The sequence below is a fragment of the Prinia subflava genome, chromosome 9 (assembly GCF_021018805.1).
Source record: "Prinia subflava isolate CZ2003 ecotype Zambia chromosome 9, Cam_Psub_1.2, whole genome shotgun sequence".
Lineage (NCBI taxonomy): Eukaryota > Metazoa > Chordata > Aves > Passeriformes > Cisticolidae > Prinia > Prinia subflava.
The window spans coordinates 15042422-15062838 of NC_086255.1; the positions used below are offsets into that span (position 1 = coordinate 15042422).

At 37.8% G+C, this 20417-nt stretch overlaps 1 protein-coding gene across 6 annotated transcripts in view; it reads left to right on the forward strand.

Moving 5' to 3' along the window:
- The first annotated feature begins 4525 nt into the window (after positions 1-4525).
- Positions 4526-20417, forward strand: part of BLNK (B cell linker) — an 88707-nt gene continuing 72815 nt past the window's right edge. For all 6 annotated transcript variants that reach the window (XM_063405566.1, XM_063405568.1, XM_063405569.1 and 3 more), the window contains exons 1-2: positions 4526-4653; positions 8439-8501. In XM_063405566.1, coding sequence (XP_063261636.1) covers positions 4579-4653; positions 8439-8501 — 138 coding nt within the window. In that variant the 5' untranslated portion in view covers positions 4526-4578. The remainder of the gene's footprint in view (positions 4654-8438; positions 8502-20417) is intronic.

Genomic DNA, 20417 nt, shown 5'->3' on the forward strand with positions numbered 1-20417 from the left:
TGAAGAATGAGTGGAATAAAGAAAAAAGGGCATATTTATGCAGCAAACTGTACATAGTGGAAGTGATTTAAAGGTGATAGGTTTCAAATCGGTGTACAGCCTTGGTGCAGCAATGGTTCTAACCATTCTCAGCAAGTTTTTGGGGCTCTGGGGTTTGTTTTCATATTTTTTCCATTTGAGGCTTCTTTGGTTCTCAGTCTTCTGTGATCCCAAGAATTGCTACATATCAACACTAGAACAACAGACATGGGAAAAACTCACATGCCCATTTCATAACATGAAGATTTCCATAACTTTTGGACAAACCTGGGTTTATTATGTGCTGTGATTCTCCCTGCTACAGCACTCAAGGCTCTCACAGAAACAAAGATGGAGGGAAACACTGACAGAAAATAAGGAGATTGGCAAAGACCCATGAAGTTCTTAGGCAGGTGTAGCTCTCTTTGGCCTCTGAAAAACTCCTTAAAGGACTTATCAAAATCACAAAAAATAATCTACTTCAGTCACAAAGGAAACTCAAGACTCTGGAACAGCGTTTTTATACCTTGTATATCTATAGGGCAAATATTTCCCCTTGAACACCATGAGGGAAGGAGAAGAGCCAAATAGAGAACAGTCAGCCCAGCTTCAATTCTCACGAAAACAAAATGCAAATGTTGGGCCTCAACATACCTATAAACTGTTTCTGCAGTAAAAACTGACTTTTCAGGAACTGTGTCAAACCAATCTCACTTCCTTCCTCATTATGATAGCTACCTAGATAAGGGGCACGAAGCCCATACCAACACTGATGCTTTTAATAAGGCCCCATATAAAAATCTTCACATAAAAGCTAGAGAAATGTGATTAAAGCACTGTTTGTTGTAAGAGATTATCTCTCATTGAGAACATATTCTGTGAATCACTTCCAAACCAAAGAGTATTTCAAGCAGAGTTCCACAGGGGTTTGCCCTGGTGTCAGTTGTATTTAGGATTTTGTTGATAACATGGGTGCTGCATAACAAGCACACTCCTGAAGTCTATCAGGATATTACTGAGCCACAAGTGGTTTCCATGGGATAAACAGTATACTGGGACCTGTTTAGACACCTCATTTTTCACTAAGATACAGTCAAATTGAAGAACACTGGAAGAGAATATACTTAATAAGAGCTTCCCAAACCACTATTTATTAACAAATGCTCATGAAACTGGGTTTTCTGCTTCAGAAACAGCAGGATGTCTTAGTCAAGCCCATCTGCTGCTTAGACAGCAATTATCCTTACAAACATTTCCTTTTGCTCCCTCCACCAGTAGAGCATAAAATTTATTCTAGCTCTTCTTCCTGCTGTTCACTTAAGGACATGGTGAATCTGATGTATCCCCAAGAACTCAAAAAAATGGGTTACCAAACTGACTTCCATGACTGACCCAATTTCCTCTAGTTGTGTTTGATCCTGCCTCTCTGCTGAAGCCCTGCCAAGATCTCTCCAGGTCCCTTTCAGACTCTGTGATTTCTGTTGCTTCTGTTGCTATTTTTATTTCCTGTTAAATGAAAAAAAAAGAAAAAAGACAAAACCAATTAGCAAGACTTTTATCAATCTTCTAGACAGATAGCTGTAAGCAAGGCTTCATTTCCCAACATTCTTTATAGACTTATTTAGACTATGAGTATATTCTAGCTTCTTGCTTTAAGAATGTTTTTCTCCCACCCACCATGAATGCCAAGCCTGTCAATCACACTAACAACAACAAAATACATATGGGACAGTTTAAGGAGGAAGAGCAGACATGAGAAACTGCTCCTTTAACTTATTTGGAATCAACTCCAACATGTGTGCCTGGGAGAAAAAAAAATGACTATGTGGTAAGTCATGTTACTTTCATTATTTTGTTATAAAATGGAGGAAAAAAAACAAACAGGGACAATGGTTCATATTTTCTGTACAGTAATGTTCCATTGACCTATTTTGCTCAAGTATATTTTCCCGGGGCAGTATTCCAATGTTACATCCAGTAAAACAAGTTGCTTGCAGTTGCTACGGGGTTTTGCAAAGCCGAACTTGACTTCAAAAGTTTTGAGATAAGTTTAACAGATTTAGTGGTTATGTTCATGTACATACAGAGAGTAAATTTAGTGAGAAATGCCACTGGTATGATCTAGGAAACAGTATTTACACTGCTTTTAAACTATCTCTATGAAATCATGAATTGAGAACTTAATTTTAAAAAAGCCAAGGAGCTGCAGCCTGCAAAAACTTGTTCTTTATGTTGCTTGTACATTACAGACCTCAGGAAATGAACTTTTGCCAATATATAGTGTAAAGATGTATTAACTCTGCTTGATATACAGGTTCTGTACGGGAAATAATTTCTCTTTAGAGGACAAAATACCTGGTGTATAAAATGCACACATTTAGATTCCTCTAAAATTTGGCAGTTCTCAAGTACTCAATGTCCTTTTTCATTAGGGCTCAAAAAAAAGGAAATTTCTTAAAATATAGAATCAGATTTCTACCTTTTTTTGGAGGAGTGAAACTGTAAACAGTACAGACTAAAAGTGTTAATGTCTCCAGCAAGACACAAGTTTTTAAAATAGCAGATTACTCTCTGCACATGTACCCAAATACATTTTTAATCCTGCCAGGGTTTGCAGCAGATCAGGAGGCTCCAGGGAATTTTCAAGTAACAAGTGAGCCTTACCTGCCCTAGGCAAGTGCTGTTTCACATTCAAGTATCTACAATCTGCTTCAAAATTTTATGTAAGCACCTGAAAGTTTGGAAAGAAACCATTTCTGTGGCCTGTCTTTATCTGGGGAACTCTGGAAGCAGTATTCTGCTCATAATTCCCCCACTACAGCCCTCACAGCCAACATGTGTTCAAGTGCACATATTTATTTGGTTTATCACACCATGGAAGGTGATAAATTACACAGAGGAACCAGAAGGATGACGGTACCAATAGAATCAGTAATCAAATCTGGGGTTCTCCAGCCAACAATTCTTGAAATAATCCCCTTGAGGGTAATGGAAAGCAAGTGCAAATGCATGACAATATTCTTCATTTCTGTCACACATGCTTAAGGACAGAAAACTACAGCATCAGTCAGGCCAAGGGCAACATCAGCATCAAGAGATGAGATGCAGGATCCCAGATGAGCCTCCCCATGTCCCTGGTCTCTTTTTGTTTTTCCTCTTGTCATTATGTTTAATCGGACTAAAACACAAATGGAAAAAGCATTTCTTGCAAGTCTTACAGTCCCTTTGGTTGAACCACCTATGCTACTTCCCCTTTGGGAGCAGAGAGCTGAGGACAACCTTCCCAAGCAGATCTGCCTCATTCAGTGGAGAGAGGCAGATTCTATAAACACTGGCCTTTTAAGAGTACTGTCCTAAGAGCCTAGAACACAAATTAAGGCAAAGTCGACACAGAAGAAGTAGCCACAATTTAGTGTTGAGTGAGAACAGAGAAAAAGTGGGGAGGAGGAGGAGGATGCAGGGGCACAGCAAGGTGGGGCAGCTGGCAGGGCAGGGCTGCAGCTCACCCTGCAGCCCCCCAGGCAGTGCAGGAAGGTGACAGCAGAGGACAGCTGGCAGCCAGGAGCAGTCCCTTGCTCCTCAGCACTGCAGAAAATGCTCCCGGCCTGATGGGCAGTGAGAGGAGGAGGAGCAGGTACAGCTGGCAGCATGCACTGAACTGCAAAATTCTTAAAGTACTATTTTTAATTTGCCTTTGAGATGTTCTGAACTAGGACTGCTTACACCTAGCAAACAGCCTGTACCACATAAATATCTGCACTTCACATTATTCATGTTTCACACCTGATGCCATCTGTTATTTTGTTGTTTCCTGTAAGTGCCATTAAACCTGTAACTCACACATCTCCTACCCAGCTGCTTCCCACCTTCACACTATAACTGACAAAATCACTCCTGCACACAAACTAGTCAAGTAAAATTTCTTGAGGAATACATGCAGCTCTCTCTTCTGGTTCTGCATACAGTGGAAAGAGTATTGCTCCCTCCTGTCGTCCAGGAAGATGATGCCTCCCCTGGAAAAACTGACAGCCAACATTATGAGACATTGAACACTACAAAGCACTATGAAATTCGACATAATTTTTTTATAATGTGCCAGCCAAGGGCCTTGAAGGTTTTTCTGAGCAGGTCAATTTTAAGATGCAAGAGCTTCAATCTTATCTCCGAAACTCTGGGAGTTTAATTTTGCCAGATTCAGACTTCCGGCAAGTCAGAAAACAGCAAAAAAAGGTATTCACTGGCAACAACTGACCTGTCAGTCACTCTAACAGTAAAAATACATGCAGGAAAATTTTAAGAATAGCAGAGGAGACACTTCAACTTTTTCAGTAATGACAGGTGCATATGTTGATATAACAACCAGTTTCCTTATACTGGAGTCACTCACACAGGAACATTGGTACTTCCTAAATCACCCTTTGCAGGCGTTCACTTTAAGTGAGCAAACAGGAAAAAAGTTGCAAAAAGAACTTCCTCCTCGGATTTCTACAACAGTAAAAAACAGTAAAGCAAGAGTTCAGTATTACTCATGCAGATAAGTCTTTCTCCCTGGACAGAAGCATGACCACAAAACTACCATCTCAAGAGGAGTTTGAGAACTGGACACCTTTTCAAGTTGCAGATCTCTTAAGACAGGTACTGAATCTGTGTGTAAGCCTTTAGAGAGTTCAGTCTATATTCAGCTAGCAGAAACACTGGATTTAGCCTTGAAAAACAGATATCTTATCCTACATTGAGCACAAATATTTTAAAGTGCTAAAAATAGTTTAGTCGCCACTTATTAATATAACCTGAGGTTTTAGGTACTCTCCTGTTTTCTATAGGAATCTAATTCATGGTAGAAGCTAAGATCTCCAACATTACAAACCATACAAAAATGCTTTTTCACAGGAATATTTCTTAGGAGAGAAAAGGTATTTTATGTCCAATTTTATTTCCTGCTGGGAAGAAATAATCATTTCAGAGAAAGTATGTCTAGTTTTATATTTGAATATAGCTTTAAAATTTACAGCATGTCAATATGAATCTACTGTTCATCTTTTGTTCTCAGTGCATATATACACACAGTGGTTGCTAGATGTTGTTTAAGTTTAATGTACTTGAGCTTTTGAAGGGTGGGGGGGTTGAAGCATTCCTTTGTTGTAATTTTGTTTTTTCTACAAGGTTTTTTCTAGTATATCTAAAATAACCTGAATTGCACAAAGTATTCCCAGCTCATTTTCAGATATCTTTCACTATCTTATTTATCTCCTCTCAGATATATAAAATATATCCTCCACGATACAGACTTTTTTTATCACATTTTTCCTTATAACTTACTGAATACTGTGACTCAGGTTTAAGAGTTCTACTTGTAACTTCAAGAGTCCATTCCTGCAACTGGATATATAATCTCATTTCCTATGCCTTTTTTGTTGTTGTTTTTATGCAAGTTACTCTATATAATTTTGTATATAGGACTTTTTTTTCCTTGCGTTTATCCTAATTCTAACTGTAAGAGCATCAATCTCTTCCAGTACCTTCTTTACACCAACAGTGAGAACTCACAGTCATTAAGGTTTCTCATCCTTTTCAACTGAAGGAACATACAATCTTTGTCAAGGAAAATAATAATGCTGTAAAGTCCTCCCACAGAACTTCCAGTTGTAGCCACATAAAAAGTAGACCACAGTTTAAAATGATAATTTTGTATTATTAGTTTTTCATTTTTCATATAAATACATATGCTTATTCCTGTACAATCAAAAAAAAAAAAATTACAACAAAACCACAAACAGGTTCAGAGTGGAGATGTAGCACAGGTGAACCTCTGTTCCCACACTGAGAAAGCTGACCTCTCCCATGGAATTAATTCATGCCATAAAGGTAAAGGATCAGCTAAGCTGTGAACTTAGTACTGTGAACAGCTGCTCAAAGGATTAATTAGCTCAAAGCCTTTCAGCTTAAAGGAAATCAGGCTAATTTATAGAGGTTAGAATGCTTTTAAAGTACCCTGCAATTCTATGCAGAGTACAAGACAGAAAATTAATAACAATTGTTCAACAGCTCAGAGGCTTCCAGGGAAATTTGAGGCACACTATAACTACTGGCTTCACACTTGTTAACAATGTCTTCCAACTTTATAAAAAGCTGTTCATGCCTATGCTTACACTCACAGTGCTGATTAAAGCAGCTAAATAAACCAGTTACTACAGTATAACCACATTAAGCACTTGGCCATTCTGTGTATCAGACTGGCCCAGCCATTTGCCTGTGGCCACTGTGGACAGAGCTGTCAGCTCCCACTGCAGCGCTCCAGAGAGCCTCAGCACCAGCCACCCCCTCATTTCCACAGCCAGACCACATGCCAGGGGCTGGATCTCCCTATCCTAACACTGGCCACACATGTGCAGGAACCCGAAAAATAACATTGTTAAGGATACAGAAACAAGCACCAAAAAGCCAGAACTAGGATTACCTCCATAGACTGAATTTCCCATCTTTCACCTACACATCATGAGAGCCAGTAACTGCTTCTTCACATGGTACCTTTTCCATTCACAAAAAAGAAACCAAAAAAAAACCAACCACCTAAAACCACAACACAAGCAAACAAAAAAAATCACTGCCAATGCAGAGAAACCAGCAGGTTTCTGCACTATTCTATGCTGTTACAAAAATTGTAAGGTGCACAAGGCCAGGGCTGGCTGAAAACCAGGGAACAAATACATAGTACTGTTGATTGAATTCTGCCTTGAAATATCAGACCGTGTTACTGCCCCAGCACAAAACTTTTACCTGAAGATATCCAGGTCACCCAGAAAAAACATGACATTTCCCAAGCGTTTGACTTGCAGCAGTGGGAGGCAAGAGGTACAACCACAGTGGCAGCTCTGCTCAGAAGGTAAAAATGGCAAAATATTTACCATGCAGATATACATTTATATCTCCTAGATCTAAGCAGTTGTAGTTAGGTATCAAAACCCACTGGATACTGTGGTGTGAATTTTACATATCATGCACCTCAATTCCCCTTAGAAATGAAGCTTTCATGTCAGAGAGTGGTCTCACAAAAAGCAGTTATCAGTGTTTCTGAAGCACTTGGACAATAAAGAGTGCTGTAGAACAGTTCAGATTTTTAAAAAATTATTTTGGGTTCAGAGGAGGTTTTGAGTACTGTGCAGTACAGGTACACAGTATAGACAAGCAGTGAGAACTGAACAGAAAACAATACATCAACCTTCAGGATAGTAATATCAGCTTCCATGTTCTGTGGCTGAGGCTGGGTTTTCTAGAAGAGTCCAACAACCAGAGCAACCCTCTCCTTTGAATTGTGATCTATTCTGTACTGCAAACAAGCAGGATTCTCCCAATCATAGTAGAAAAAAAATTTATAAACCCAGGCACATCAGCTAACAGGCCAAAAAAATATGAATATATGTCTGAACAGGATAAAGATCTTATTGCACTAATATTTCTCTGTTAGCATCTAATTTGCTCACTACCGATACAGACATTTACATCTAAGCATTACAAATACTAAAACTCATTTTGAGAGTGGTACATTCTTAAAGAAAAGATTTCTAAATTTTTTTGCCACTTTCCATGCATAATAATTTCTTTTAAAAGCCCTACCAAGCCATCTAACACACCGTGAGATTTTTAGGACATCTTCAGCCCCAATCCATTCTTTTCCACTTTTTAATAGAAAATCTGATGTGTCTGGCTTTTTCCAAATTGCTATTCAGTAGTTAGCTCTATTTCAAGATGTAATATTTCTGGAAATTCTGGTTTCATTTCAATTTAAAATCAATGTGAACTTTGGTTTTTAAAAAAAAAAAAAAAAAAGAAAAAAAAAAAAAAAAAAAAAAGATTACCACAACCACATTACAGAAAAAAAATCCTGTTTCTGAACCTCAGTTCTTTCCAGCAATGTCCATCATTTCCCAAATGCAAGACACAGCCCAAATATCTGGTGCTGAAGCTGAGCAGCCACCAGAGAAACCAGAGGTTGGTAAACAGCCATGTGGGATGATGACATGGCTACTGATGAACTTTTGCTTCAGGGTACCTTTTAACCTGTTTCTGATTCTAGTTTCTTATCCCAGAGCAATCCACAGTATTTCTGTTGGGCTCCTTGCTCCATTTATATGACATTTGCTGCCCTACAATTTCTTCTTGCCTACTCCATTCACAATTTCATTAGCCCTTATCCCCTGTAATCTTTCTTCCTAAGAAAGAGGTAATACTGTGTTTTATCTCTGAGGTGAAAGTCACTGCCTAAGCATTAGTTACTCAATATTCTTTTTCTAATTATCCTTGTCAAGTAGTATGACAATTTCCACAAGCCCAAGTATTTGAGCATGGAAATATTAATTAGTTTGTTAACAAATGTCATGTTTCATACTATTGCAATAATCTTGCCTTTTTTCTCACCTCAGTTTGGAATGCCTGAAGCTGCTGCGGTTGTAGAAAAACTGTGCATGAATGGAGCTCGTTTCTTGGTAAGCAAATATTCCATAAGAGCTCTCACTTGGGTGTACTTCAGCATGAGGCTTGTACTCCTTACAGTTCCAGGAAATAACCTGGAATTTTCCTTCTTTATACACACTTGATCAATTGCTTTGATTTTGCATTTTAGTGGGTTGATTTACCTGACTCGAGGAATCCCCTACACAACAGAAATCCCAGCCAGCCTTCCCCTGCTCCAGAGAAAGGGCAGATAGAATCAGCCATCAGCACACAGGCGTGGCAGGGGACATCTCAGGAAATATGAGGAGGCTGTAGGGTTTTTTAACAATATAGATATTTTAAAGCCATCATTTATGTAAAAACTTTTTCATAAAACTTGCATGATTAAGAACATTTACCAGCACAGAATTGTATATGAATTTTATAGGAAAAGTTTAGAGAATACAACACCTGAAAAATCTGATAATGTCCTTTCCTGACCACTGTAGATTTTTTTGTATGAGTGTGTTTAATTGAGTGCAACTAATTAGGAGAGAGGACTAAAATAACTCCTTGAACTGCAGCAATTCCTCTACCAATAATTCCATTTGTGTAGCTATCGAAGTAAAAGTTCCTTAAAATCTATTTTAAAGGTAAAATTATTGTTATGGTGCATTTATGCACTGCAGAGATATTATGTTTGCTTGGCAATCCATTGCTCAACAGAACTGTTTCCTGGGTGCATCAGGAGTTATACCTGCTGTTTATGCTAACAAGAGCTTCAGTGCTGCAATATGATTCATGAGACTGCAGGAGCAGCGTGGCCACAGAGTAAAACTGGATGTCACCAACAACTCATACTAATGTAGTAGGGCTAACAAAGCTGTCAAACACACACTGATTCCCTTCATCCATTATAAACTGGATCACTAAAGGTGCTGTAGCCTCCATCACTGGATGAGAGGCAGTGAAGTTAAAACTAAGGGTGGATGTGGAGCCTTCCCATGGCTCTGCAAAACAAAGCTGTACAGCAGCAGTGGACTGAGAAGTAATTTCAGATGTTAGTGGTAACCTATTCAAAACACAAGTGAAAAAACCAGGGAGAACAATGGATGACCTTTGGTGACAGCCTGCAATACAAAAGTAGTATGATTAAAAACGAAAGCATTTGCTAGTATGTTCTCCAAACTACGTAGTCTCTTCAAACTACCTTTAAAGATTATTATCCATTGCAGAAAACATGGCATTATACATGCCACACAACGAGCAGCAACATACATTTTTTATGTCATTACAGAAAAAATGAGACAGGTCTCACACACTGGTAGAAACTTTCCAACAAATTTTATATATTCTTTAATTGAATTTTTCAGTAGCATTGTCACCATGATAAATCTGCATGCTTGAAACAGAATTAATTACAACAATGCTAAAAAAAATTCAATTACCTATAGTTCGCTATCATTAATAGCCTTATTTGAGTAATTGTAAGATGCTGTTTTCCTATGTATAAACTAACACATACATTAACTTAGAAGTAGTTAAATCAACAGCCAATTTTTTAATTCCAAGCTCCTAGCCCAATATACAAGAAATCTGTACTATGCCAGAAATTAAATGTTCCTTGTCTGTTACAAGGTGTTTTTTAGAAAGCACAGCCTTAGTGAAGCTATCTTAGCAATATACAACAGAGTAACCAGATGTCAGACATTTCCACTCAGAAAATCTGAGTTTCTTTCTACATGGTTTATAGCTTGATTCCCTAACTGGATCTACTGTTCTGTGTAGAGATGTTCAGAATTCAAAAATTCCCCAAATCCTGAAGCTGTTATGTCCCTGTTAACTGTCTTTTGCAAGAACCTTTTGCAAGGGTTTGCACTTCAGTTTATCCTTCAGTTGTAAGATGCATATGATTTCCTTCTACTGCTGCCTGCAAAGTCTAATCAGAAGCTCAATACCACCTTTAGACATTGAGCTTAGAATCACAAGAGAAAAGCTGGACATTCATCACTACACAGCAGTGAACAAAAAAAAACTAAGCCCAAAATCCTTAAAACTCTTGAACAAAGCTGATGACACCTACTAAGTAGAAGTGACAGTTTTTCCTTTGCATAATAGTTTTTAAAAAGCAAATACAAGTTTGCTGCTGTGTGTACAGAGACCCTGTGCACACATGTAGACCTCACAACACACGTGCAGCATTTCCATGTGTTTAGCAAATGTTAGATGAATATTTAGATCTGGTTTTGCTATGAGATCTGTTAGGAATCACTGGAAAAGTGAAAATTCCTTCTAGCCTGGTAGATGAAAAAAGCAGCTCTGTGGTGTCTGACATGAGAGCACAGTGAGCTTCCCCCACTGCACTTTCAGAGTGACCCAAGTTACTGTTTTACCTTTGCACGGGCTGAAAAATTGTCCTCCATCCCAGCAGAAGGCACATCCAAGTGCCTGTGAGGGCAGGGAGGGCGGCCACCCCAACACCCACCCAGACAAGCCCTGCTAAGCACACACAGTACAGGTGGTGTTCTGTGCCAGTGAGATGTGCCAAAACCCAGAGGCAGTGCCAGCCCACTTCTAGGCAGCACTGGAGGGAAGCTTTCCTGGAAAAAAAATCTGCAGCCAGCACACTGCACTTTTATCAAAGATATAAATACCAACCCACCAGATGTGCCCTTATTTCCTGGTTTTCCAGTGAGGACACTCACATCTTTTTCATTTTTCCAAAGAGGAATGTTGTCAAATATTGGGAAAATGCTGCAGAAGGTAGTTATCCTAAAGCCTGCCACTGAACTAACACAAAACAACTGAGGGAGCCAACTGCACAAAATCCTTCATGTCAAATGCAAACTGCATTTTATTTGAAAGTGAATCAAGCATTTATCAATACTAAGGTCTTTTTGAAGTTAAAAGTGTTTAGAGTCATGCAGGCATTATAGCCACAAAATTTGTGATAAGTTGGCCACAACACCTTAAATCAATTTGACTGCCTTCAGAATAGAAATAATCAACATTTATATGGTCATTTCTTTGAATATTTCTTGCCTTTGAATGGCTAAAAAACAATCATTTTTATGGTAATATCATATTCTGTTTTATAAACATACTGAGCATCCAACTGAACTTTTCTAGGAAACTAAATTACATGCATTTCATAAAAATTTAGAAGTAATAGCTCTTCCTCTACACTTCTGTAGAATCTAAAAACACAAAAGGGTGGTATATTAGATCTGAATTGTACCATGCAGTTCATTTTTCATCAATAGTACCAGACTTGTGATAGTTACTCAATATGCAGGTCACATCTGAGTGATGCTAATCTAGTCCTAATGTGCAAATCAGCATTAAGCCACAGCTGCATTGCACAGAGCATATTATATTCTCTCTTGCTTTTTAATGCCTGAACTTGCTACACGGTGCTCCTGCTTTTCAGTTCCCTCTAAGTGTAGGTTGCTTGTTTGATGTTTTTTGGTTTTTTTTAATTTCATATTGAATTCTCGGTGACAGATTGGAAAAAACTTAAAAATTGGTGAAGTTTTACTTGAACTTCAGAACTGAAAATAGGAGAGTTTTTTACTGGATTTGTATATAAAAATTTACTATAAGAAATCTAAACACAGCAAAAATGGTCAGACATTGATTCTAAATCACTTTCATGTATTTCTCCTCTTTCTTGCTCTTCCAAAATGTGTTTTGAATTGCATGGCTGGAACAGGAATGCCCTGGAGAAAACCAGAGCCATGTTATTCACAAATACTCTACTGGGGATTTTTGAATAATATTTAGAAAATGGAACCTGTGTCTTCCTGTGGGAGATTCCTGACTCCCTGCCAGTGCAAAACACTGCCAAGAGCTTGTCAGGTTCAACTCAGTGAGCCTGCCCTCTGACATCCATTTCTGTCAGCATTGCTACCGAGAAAAAGCAGCTCCTGTCCAGAAAAAGCAACCCTCGTCTCACTTGGGTGCTCCCCCATCCCTGCAAGGCAGAACCAGCAGACAGGAAAGGACAGGAACCACATCTGCTTTCAACAGTGACCACACCAACCAAACACACCACACCTAGAGCTCCTCTGCTGCTATTTGAAATCTGCAGAGTCCCATCTTCCCTCCTTTCAGCTAAAAGAGCATTTCCCAATGATGGGAGTGATATTTTCACAGCATGGGATACAGGAGTAGGTGGAAAGACATAAAAATTGGTTTAGGTGGCTTGGATATTTGCTTGGAAAAAAGGTTCTGTTCAGATTGATCTGACATCCACCCTGTATACTTAGTTTTACAACTAAAACTCAGACCATGTATGTCTTGAGTTTCCAGAGAGGGGGGAAAATTATTTTCTCGGTCCTATATTAACAAAAGAAATTAAAGACTTTTAGTAAGTACATTCTTATAAGCTTATTCTTCTGGGAAAGAGCCAAAAGAGTCTTGCAGTGTTTTCCCCGGGTGTCAAGCAAGCACAGAAAGCTTAGGTAAGGTCAGAAAAACACAGTCCCAGTTGCAGGTACTGTTGAGTCCCACCCTTGGGCTGGCTGTTGACACCTTAACGCCACAAGTGCCTATCCAGGATTTAATAATATACTGCATATCTCAGAAAGCCATAAAATAAGCTTTTTGCAACAATACAATTTTAATATTAACAGTTTTGGCATACCCAATTGTTTTGGAGTAGAAGTGATGTAGGCATTGTTTGTCCTGCCTTTGGCAAGCACACAAGGTTACCATGGCAAAAAAAAAAGGATTGCTCACCACAGAATACTGATGTTACAAAAATACACATCTTCAGCTACAAAACTAAATTAGGCCATGTAACTGCTTTAATTTAGTTGCATTTTTACACATTTTTATTCCTCTGACATTGTTTTCTCCTATTTATCTACATCTGCCACCTTCCCCATCACCTTTCCCCTTTGCATTTCCCAGTGACTGAGCCTCTCTTCACCCACTCCCCTCTAAACCTCCTTGCCTTCAGTGCCTTCCAACCCCTAGTGCTTTGTTTCTGCTCCTCTTTTAGCCAGGCTCTTCCTTCCCTTGGCTCCTTAATTAGGTCCTATTGGTCATGGATTGAAATTTCTCCTACTGACATTCCTCATGGATTTACATTCCTTCAGGTTTTCCTCATTTCCATTCTTCACAGATGTAAAGGTTTCATGTCAGAGGCAGCAGCAGTGGCTTAGATATTAAAAGTATTTTTTCAGAAACACCTTAATTTCCAGGTATTTCCACAGACTGTGCTCACTTTCAGTGAAGGGTGGACAGTAGTAGGAGCTGGGCACCTTGAGAGCTTGGTCTGTTTTGTGCAAAGACAAGTGATCTTAGCATCTATCCCTTTAGCAAGTACTTTACAGACCTTGGAAACACAGCTAAAATAAAGCTGTTTAAAATGAAAGTTTTCAGGGCAGGAAGAGATGGAAAATAGTTTCTTCTCCCAAGAGATAGATGCAAAGCACTTAAAAGAGAAGGCAGAAAACGTCACAAGAGTAGGGCAGTGCAAGCTTTGGCCCCGAGCAGCTCTTGCAGGGACGCAGTGGGGGCTGAGCAAAGGGACAGGCAGGAGCAGCTCCTGGGTCACCCTGAACATCAGCAGCTGCCGAGTCCAGAGGGCTTTGGTTCTGTTTCTTACTGTTCCTAACCAAATAGGAAACTTTCTGAAAGCAGAATCAGTTACTGAGAGTCATTTCAAGAAGAAGAAAATGGTAAGAACACGTTTTATAAGGGAGACATATGTTGTTTAACTTATCGCATACTAGCAGAGTCACCTTAAAGCCACGGGATAAAATAAAGAGATTTTACAGCTGAGCACCCCTGCTGCTTATCAATCATCTTCAATCAGGTTGTAAGGTACAAGGGTGCTACATATTCAGCATCATCAAAGCATAAGGCAATTGTAAAGTAAAAGCAACATTTGCATATTTTTCCTTATTCTCAAAAAAAAGCAAAGGAAATATGAAGCTGGATTACTGAATATAGATATAATTTCTGAAATCTAGAGCACTGTGAAAATAAGCATCATTCTTGGCACACAAGAACACAAGTGATTTTAACAAGTTATTAGTTAAACATATATGAATATTAGCAAATAAAACATTGAAAAGAAAATACTAGACTGAAATACGAAGTCAAACATCATTATCACTGGATTGCCATGATTGTTAGCTTAAAACTGCATTTTATGCAATCATTTTGAATTATTTTCCTGCCAAGTATTTTCAAAGATCTCAAAAGCAATTTAATAAAATTGTCTAATGTTATAACTCAGCAATGGAATCCTGCAGTAAAAAATCCTGAGCCCATGCAAAAGTATTTATTGCTGGAGTGGCCCCTTATCTTTTTTTCTGTGACAGAAGAGCATTTCTATTCATATTCCAAATGCTGCTGCCAGAAATTATTTGAAATTTTTTTTGTTGTTTTATGCAGCAGTTGCAAAGGATGCAAAGTGCTTGTCTGCTTTCCAGTCTTTAAGCTCCAGCACACAACAACTCAACCAAATTCTAAATGTCACGATAGTCATAATTACATTAAATATGGATTAAAGGAATATCTTCTGACACAGAATTCTTTGTTCCTAAAGTTTGCTGATAATTTTAAATGTTAAGTTTTGTGTACCTTTCAAGTTCAGGGAACACGAGAAAGAATGTGAGAAGTTGTGGAAATTAAGCCACTGTATCATAGTTTCTAACATGGACTTTGTAAGCCCTTGACTTGACTGAAAAATAGGAAAACTCTACAGAGCCTTGGGCTTTGTAATTTTTAATTTCCTCCTGTTTCTGTTTTGTTCAAGTATCCTAGTTATAAAAGTGCATCTTTTGAGAATCTGTGATTAGAAAAATCTTCATTTTGGTTGCTTTTGTACTCTGTCCTTCACGAAAGATCAGGACATTTTACAGTGCATGTAAGTTGCTTCACAGTACTAATGTCCAAAATCATTAATAACGTTTAAACATTGAGCCAGAAACTATAACCACTCCCCCATTGTTAAATATCAGCTGCTAACCATTTCAGAATTCTTCTAGCATGCCTAATCAGAATTTAGTCCCTCTGCTTTCACATTATCTGTTTCCAACACAAAGCTATAAATTCCTGATTCTCCACTCTTTACTTCATCCTTCAAGGGGTAGATGAAGAGGGGCACCATGGTGCTCTTCACCTGAGAGGTATTTCCAAAGGCTCCTGGAAAAATACACTTTTCTGCAGTAAAGACTAAATCCAGCTGCATATTAGCAATTCTCATGAGAAAGCATGAACAAGGTCGAAAATTGATGTTGTAAAGGAGTTTTTCCAAGAAAGGGACAACTCTTAGGACTGTTGGTTTGGAAAGGTGAATACATATATAATTCCACAGAAAACCAAAAAATCCTGTGAGAACCAGGGAGAAAGGACTCCTTGGGAATAGGCTGGAGACAGTCTGAAATTTTAAGTTGTCTGTTTGTACTGAGTTCAGAAAGGGAGGGATTCATCAGCCTTCTATGTAAAAACAGGATTACATTAGGTACAGCTGACTTTAGTCTAAGTTTCTATTGCAAACAGACAGAACCTGGAAAGGCCTGCTTATATTATAAAGAATATTAACATTTTATTTGTGGCAGTGGATGATGTTAGCACCAAAATGAGATAAATTTCCAAGGATACATTTCAAGCTGCTATTTTTAATCAAAGAACTAACTGGAGTCCTAAGTGCACAAATGAAAGATGGCTAGAAATTATTGGAAAAAAAAATTAAAGGAACTTCCATTTCAAAAATAAAGGCAGAGAAAGGAATACCCTTTTATTAAAACCTGTCTGGATACTGCATCTACAAAGCTACTAATTGTAAAGTGACATGAATGAAAGCAAAACAAGTACACTGTTACCCCCATAGGACATTCACGGGGGTGTTGGGTGAAGATGATTATGCCAGGACAGTTCTGCTGGTAGATATTCACTCAGAAACACTCGTAGCCTAAGATTTAGATATAACTCACAATAATCTGAGCACATTTTGCTAATGCTGACTGAGCTATTATGGCTGTTTTAAAAAGCTTAAGGCACCTAAAATGAAAGTCCATGAAGTCTGCAATGCAAAGTTATAGAAACTAGAAGCATTGAGGAAGTTACCAAATATCAGGGAATTTCCCTTAGTAAAATGAAGCCATCCTGGGTTTTTTTAAAGGATGACATCTGTTCTGAATAAGCACAATGCTAAGGGGAAGAGGAAAAAAAAGCAAACACAACAGAAATTGCAAGGCCATAGATTGCTACCAATGTAGTGAGTGCTAAATTTCAGTGTAATATGGTCTTCAATTTAAAATGATCAGCAGATGGCTTGCATGACCTGTCAGGTACTGGCATACTGCTAAGAGCAAAAGCTTCCAGCCATTCCTAGAATGGCTCAAAAGACACTATTAAATATTGATCAGTCTTTCCATATCTAAAAACTCATGGAATTTGCCCACATTAAAAATAAAAACAAAACACAAATGCAATTGCAGAGATCTTTGATGAGTTTTCCCAGTGCCAGCTTCGTGCATAAACTCAGACCTTACCATTAGGGAATCTGGCTTGAAGTCTGGGTTGGACTGCAGGGAAACCACATCACACACTGGTGCTCAGGAAGAGGCATGTTGGAAAGAATGTAGAATTCCCAGAGGTCCTACAAAACCAGTGCTTAGAAGAATAAGAATTTCAATCATTTCATGTATTTTAGGCCCCTGGAATACTGAAGAGTAAATTCTATCCAAAATTCACATTAGTGTGTCAAATCCAGAAAAACAGTTTCTATTTGTAGGGTGTTTGATTTCCTCTAGGGACTCTTACCTGCAGCATTTGACTTCACATTAATAAGCAGATAGGCATAAAACTCCAAAAAAAGATATTTTAAATTATTTATTAATATTCTTTCAACCTTCTATAGATTTTTATTCTGTTTCTTTGCTTTTCTATTTATTTCTTCCCATCTTCCTGTGTAGTTGGGCTTTTTCACTTAACAGTTTAACTATTTTGTCCCCTGCTACTTGAATGCAATTTACACTTTTAAAAGGTGTAATTATCTGCATCCATTGCAACAGAGTCCTTGAAAAGCAGAAGAGTGAGAATTATTAAAACCTTACAAATGTCCAGGGGTTGATTTCTCATGGTATGACCCCAATAGAGTAAAAACTTGATTTTCTATCAAACTTACTTAAATGTCCCATTAGACATCTAGAACATCTAATCAGCATAATAGGAGTAGGCAGGGTGCTTAACCAATCTGAATACAGGATGAGATACAAATGAATTGAACAAGTCAGATAATTTTTTGGTTAAAAAAATACAGGCATTAGACTACAAACATATGTTATCTATTTATAGCTGATGACCTATTACACTCGTTCAGAACTACTCAAGGCAAGTGCTGACATTTGCCCTTGACCCCTGGCTTCCTGTTAAGGGGAAAATGGAACACTTTATTTGTGTTTTAGGTTGTCTGGGTCCTGTAGTATATAAAAAGCAGATTACAGAAATGTCTGTATGCACCAGCATCACACTGTAAGTGAAAGAGGCTCTTCACTGGAACGAACAAACCAACCTCACTCTTTTACCTGAATGTTTCTGATTCACGTGGTTTCAGAGTATCTGAAATTTTGAAGAGGCAGTAGGAAAAAAGGGCAAATAAATTCTGTAATAGTATCATCCTCAAAGCCTGGCGTTTATTTGGTCATATATACACTTTCCAAACAGAAAGTCCTCTACTGACAAAATTTCAGTGTTTTTTAGAACTGAACCATGCATTATTTATGGTGTTATCGTTTCTTCCTTTTCCCTGTCCAATTAAGTATTCTTGAACTTGACAGTGTAGACTACATTTTCTGTTGGGTCTTGAAGGACTTTTGTGACTGTGCTCATGAATAAATTCAGAAATATATAAAACTGAGGAACTCAACAATTAGGTCATAGGAGGTTTTTTATGTGTTCCTGTGTTTTCATCTCAACACAAACCACATTAGTTCCAAATGCGAGAAATATCCATTTGGTCAGCACAGATAAAACTGGTATAATTTAATATTGGCAGACAATAGCTGAATTTCCACAACATAACATGAAGTATGGTCACAACATCAAGAGTTTCTGGGATATGATATTGCCTTTGTTGAGCTTCAGCTTGAAGTAACCCCGATTCATGAATTTCAATCAGCTAAAGCCAAATAGAGCCACTTTTGTCATGTTAAACAGCACCCACACTCACTGATACTCTGCCAAAGCCTGGTTATCAGTCAGGTCAACAGCCCTTCCAACATCCACCAGCTGATCCCGTGCACCCCACACGCATCTGAACGAGCTGCAGAGTCCCTCTCCCACACATGGATAATTGTGGGAAGCTGGAGTCATTTTACAAATATATTAGAGTGGGAAATGCCAGGGTCTCTTGGATGGTAATGCAATAGAATGAAAAATATAATTTGTTTTTCCTTATTGAAGTATTCTAGAAGACATCTGGTTATACTAAATAATATACCTGCATACATACACACAGGTATATTGTTTGGCTGGGTAGTTACAGTCACATGTAAAAAACAGTAGCAAATACTAAGTAAAAATAAAATTTCATTTTATTACTTGATGTTTTATTTTTCTGGACTAAAAATACAACACTTCTGTTTAGGTTTATGTAGGAGGTACACACCACTATGGGTTATTTCATTAATTTATAAGGACAGGTTTCTAAATTGATTTTGTTTTCTAAGTCTGCACATCTGAACTTTAAAACCTGTGCTTCTCTCCCCTCCAAGAAAAAAAAGTGAATGTAAAATACAGAGTTAGCAACAACACGCATCCATTTCATCACCATCTTAAATTATTAGGGAGTTAATTTTTTCATTTTTTACACTTTTATTGCACCAGAAATAGCTACAAGTAGTTGGAACCTATATTTAAGGTAATATGGCCACGGCTAGCAGCTTTAGTCACTAGAATGAATGTGGAAAGTTATGCTAAAAAATAGTACTTAGTGTATTTCTTGAACTATGAAGAAACTTAAGTAATCAAAATTGCCTGCTTTTATCCAAAAAAAGTTATTTTATTTTGCTCACAGTCAATTAAAAAAAGAACTGGATTCACATTAAGAATTAACTCTTTACAAACCTTTTAACACAGTGCGGGATTAACTTCTAATAAACAAACAATTTGCCAGCAATTGATACTTGACATATCAAAATTCAAATGTTCTCTCTTTTTGTGTTCTTTTCCTGTTTTACAAGTGTATATGTTCAATTGAAAGGATGGCTGCTATGTAATATGGAAATCTATTATTGCCTCTTGACTTTCACAAATCATCAAATCATGTAGAGAGCAGAATATGTTTTTTATCACACAATTCCTAGTTTGCTTCTTGTTGTTTGTGTAAACAACACTACATGACAGTCCCTCTGCATTATAAATTTTTTTAAAACCTTGTATAAAGCATTTAGATATAAAAATGGAAATATTCACTCTAAGGTAAATTTCAGTATTAGTCAAAGGTTTGAGGGTGAGAAAGAGAGAAAATTAACCAACAATGACTTTTTCCTAAAAAGAAACTACTCCCACACACAAGGAAACTGGGGTTAGGAGAGTAAAGTTAGCATGTTGCTCACTTTCAACCCAGCATAAATATCACTGGCTTCCAGATACCATTGTAATGACAGCCTAATATTAGAACTGTTCAAAAATATGTGAATTGTTTTCCTGGAATGAGCTTATTTTTGAAGCCATGTGAATCTTCAGAAATTACTAGGATGTGAAAGGACATTTGCATGTACTGTTTTGACCTCTTCTCTTGCTCTTTGCTTGCTAATATATCTCAGCTGGTTTGTCTTTTAACATTCCAAAACTTCCAGTAGCTTTCAAAGCTCAACTTCTCTCAAAGAAAGCATGTTGCTTTTCCTTTCTCCCCACACTCTGAAATCTGCACAAGCTTGGTAACAGATTTAAAGACATATTGCTCCAAAATGGTGCAACGGCAGCATACTGAAACTCAAGTGTTG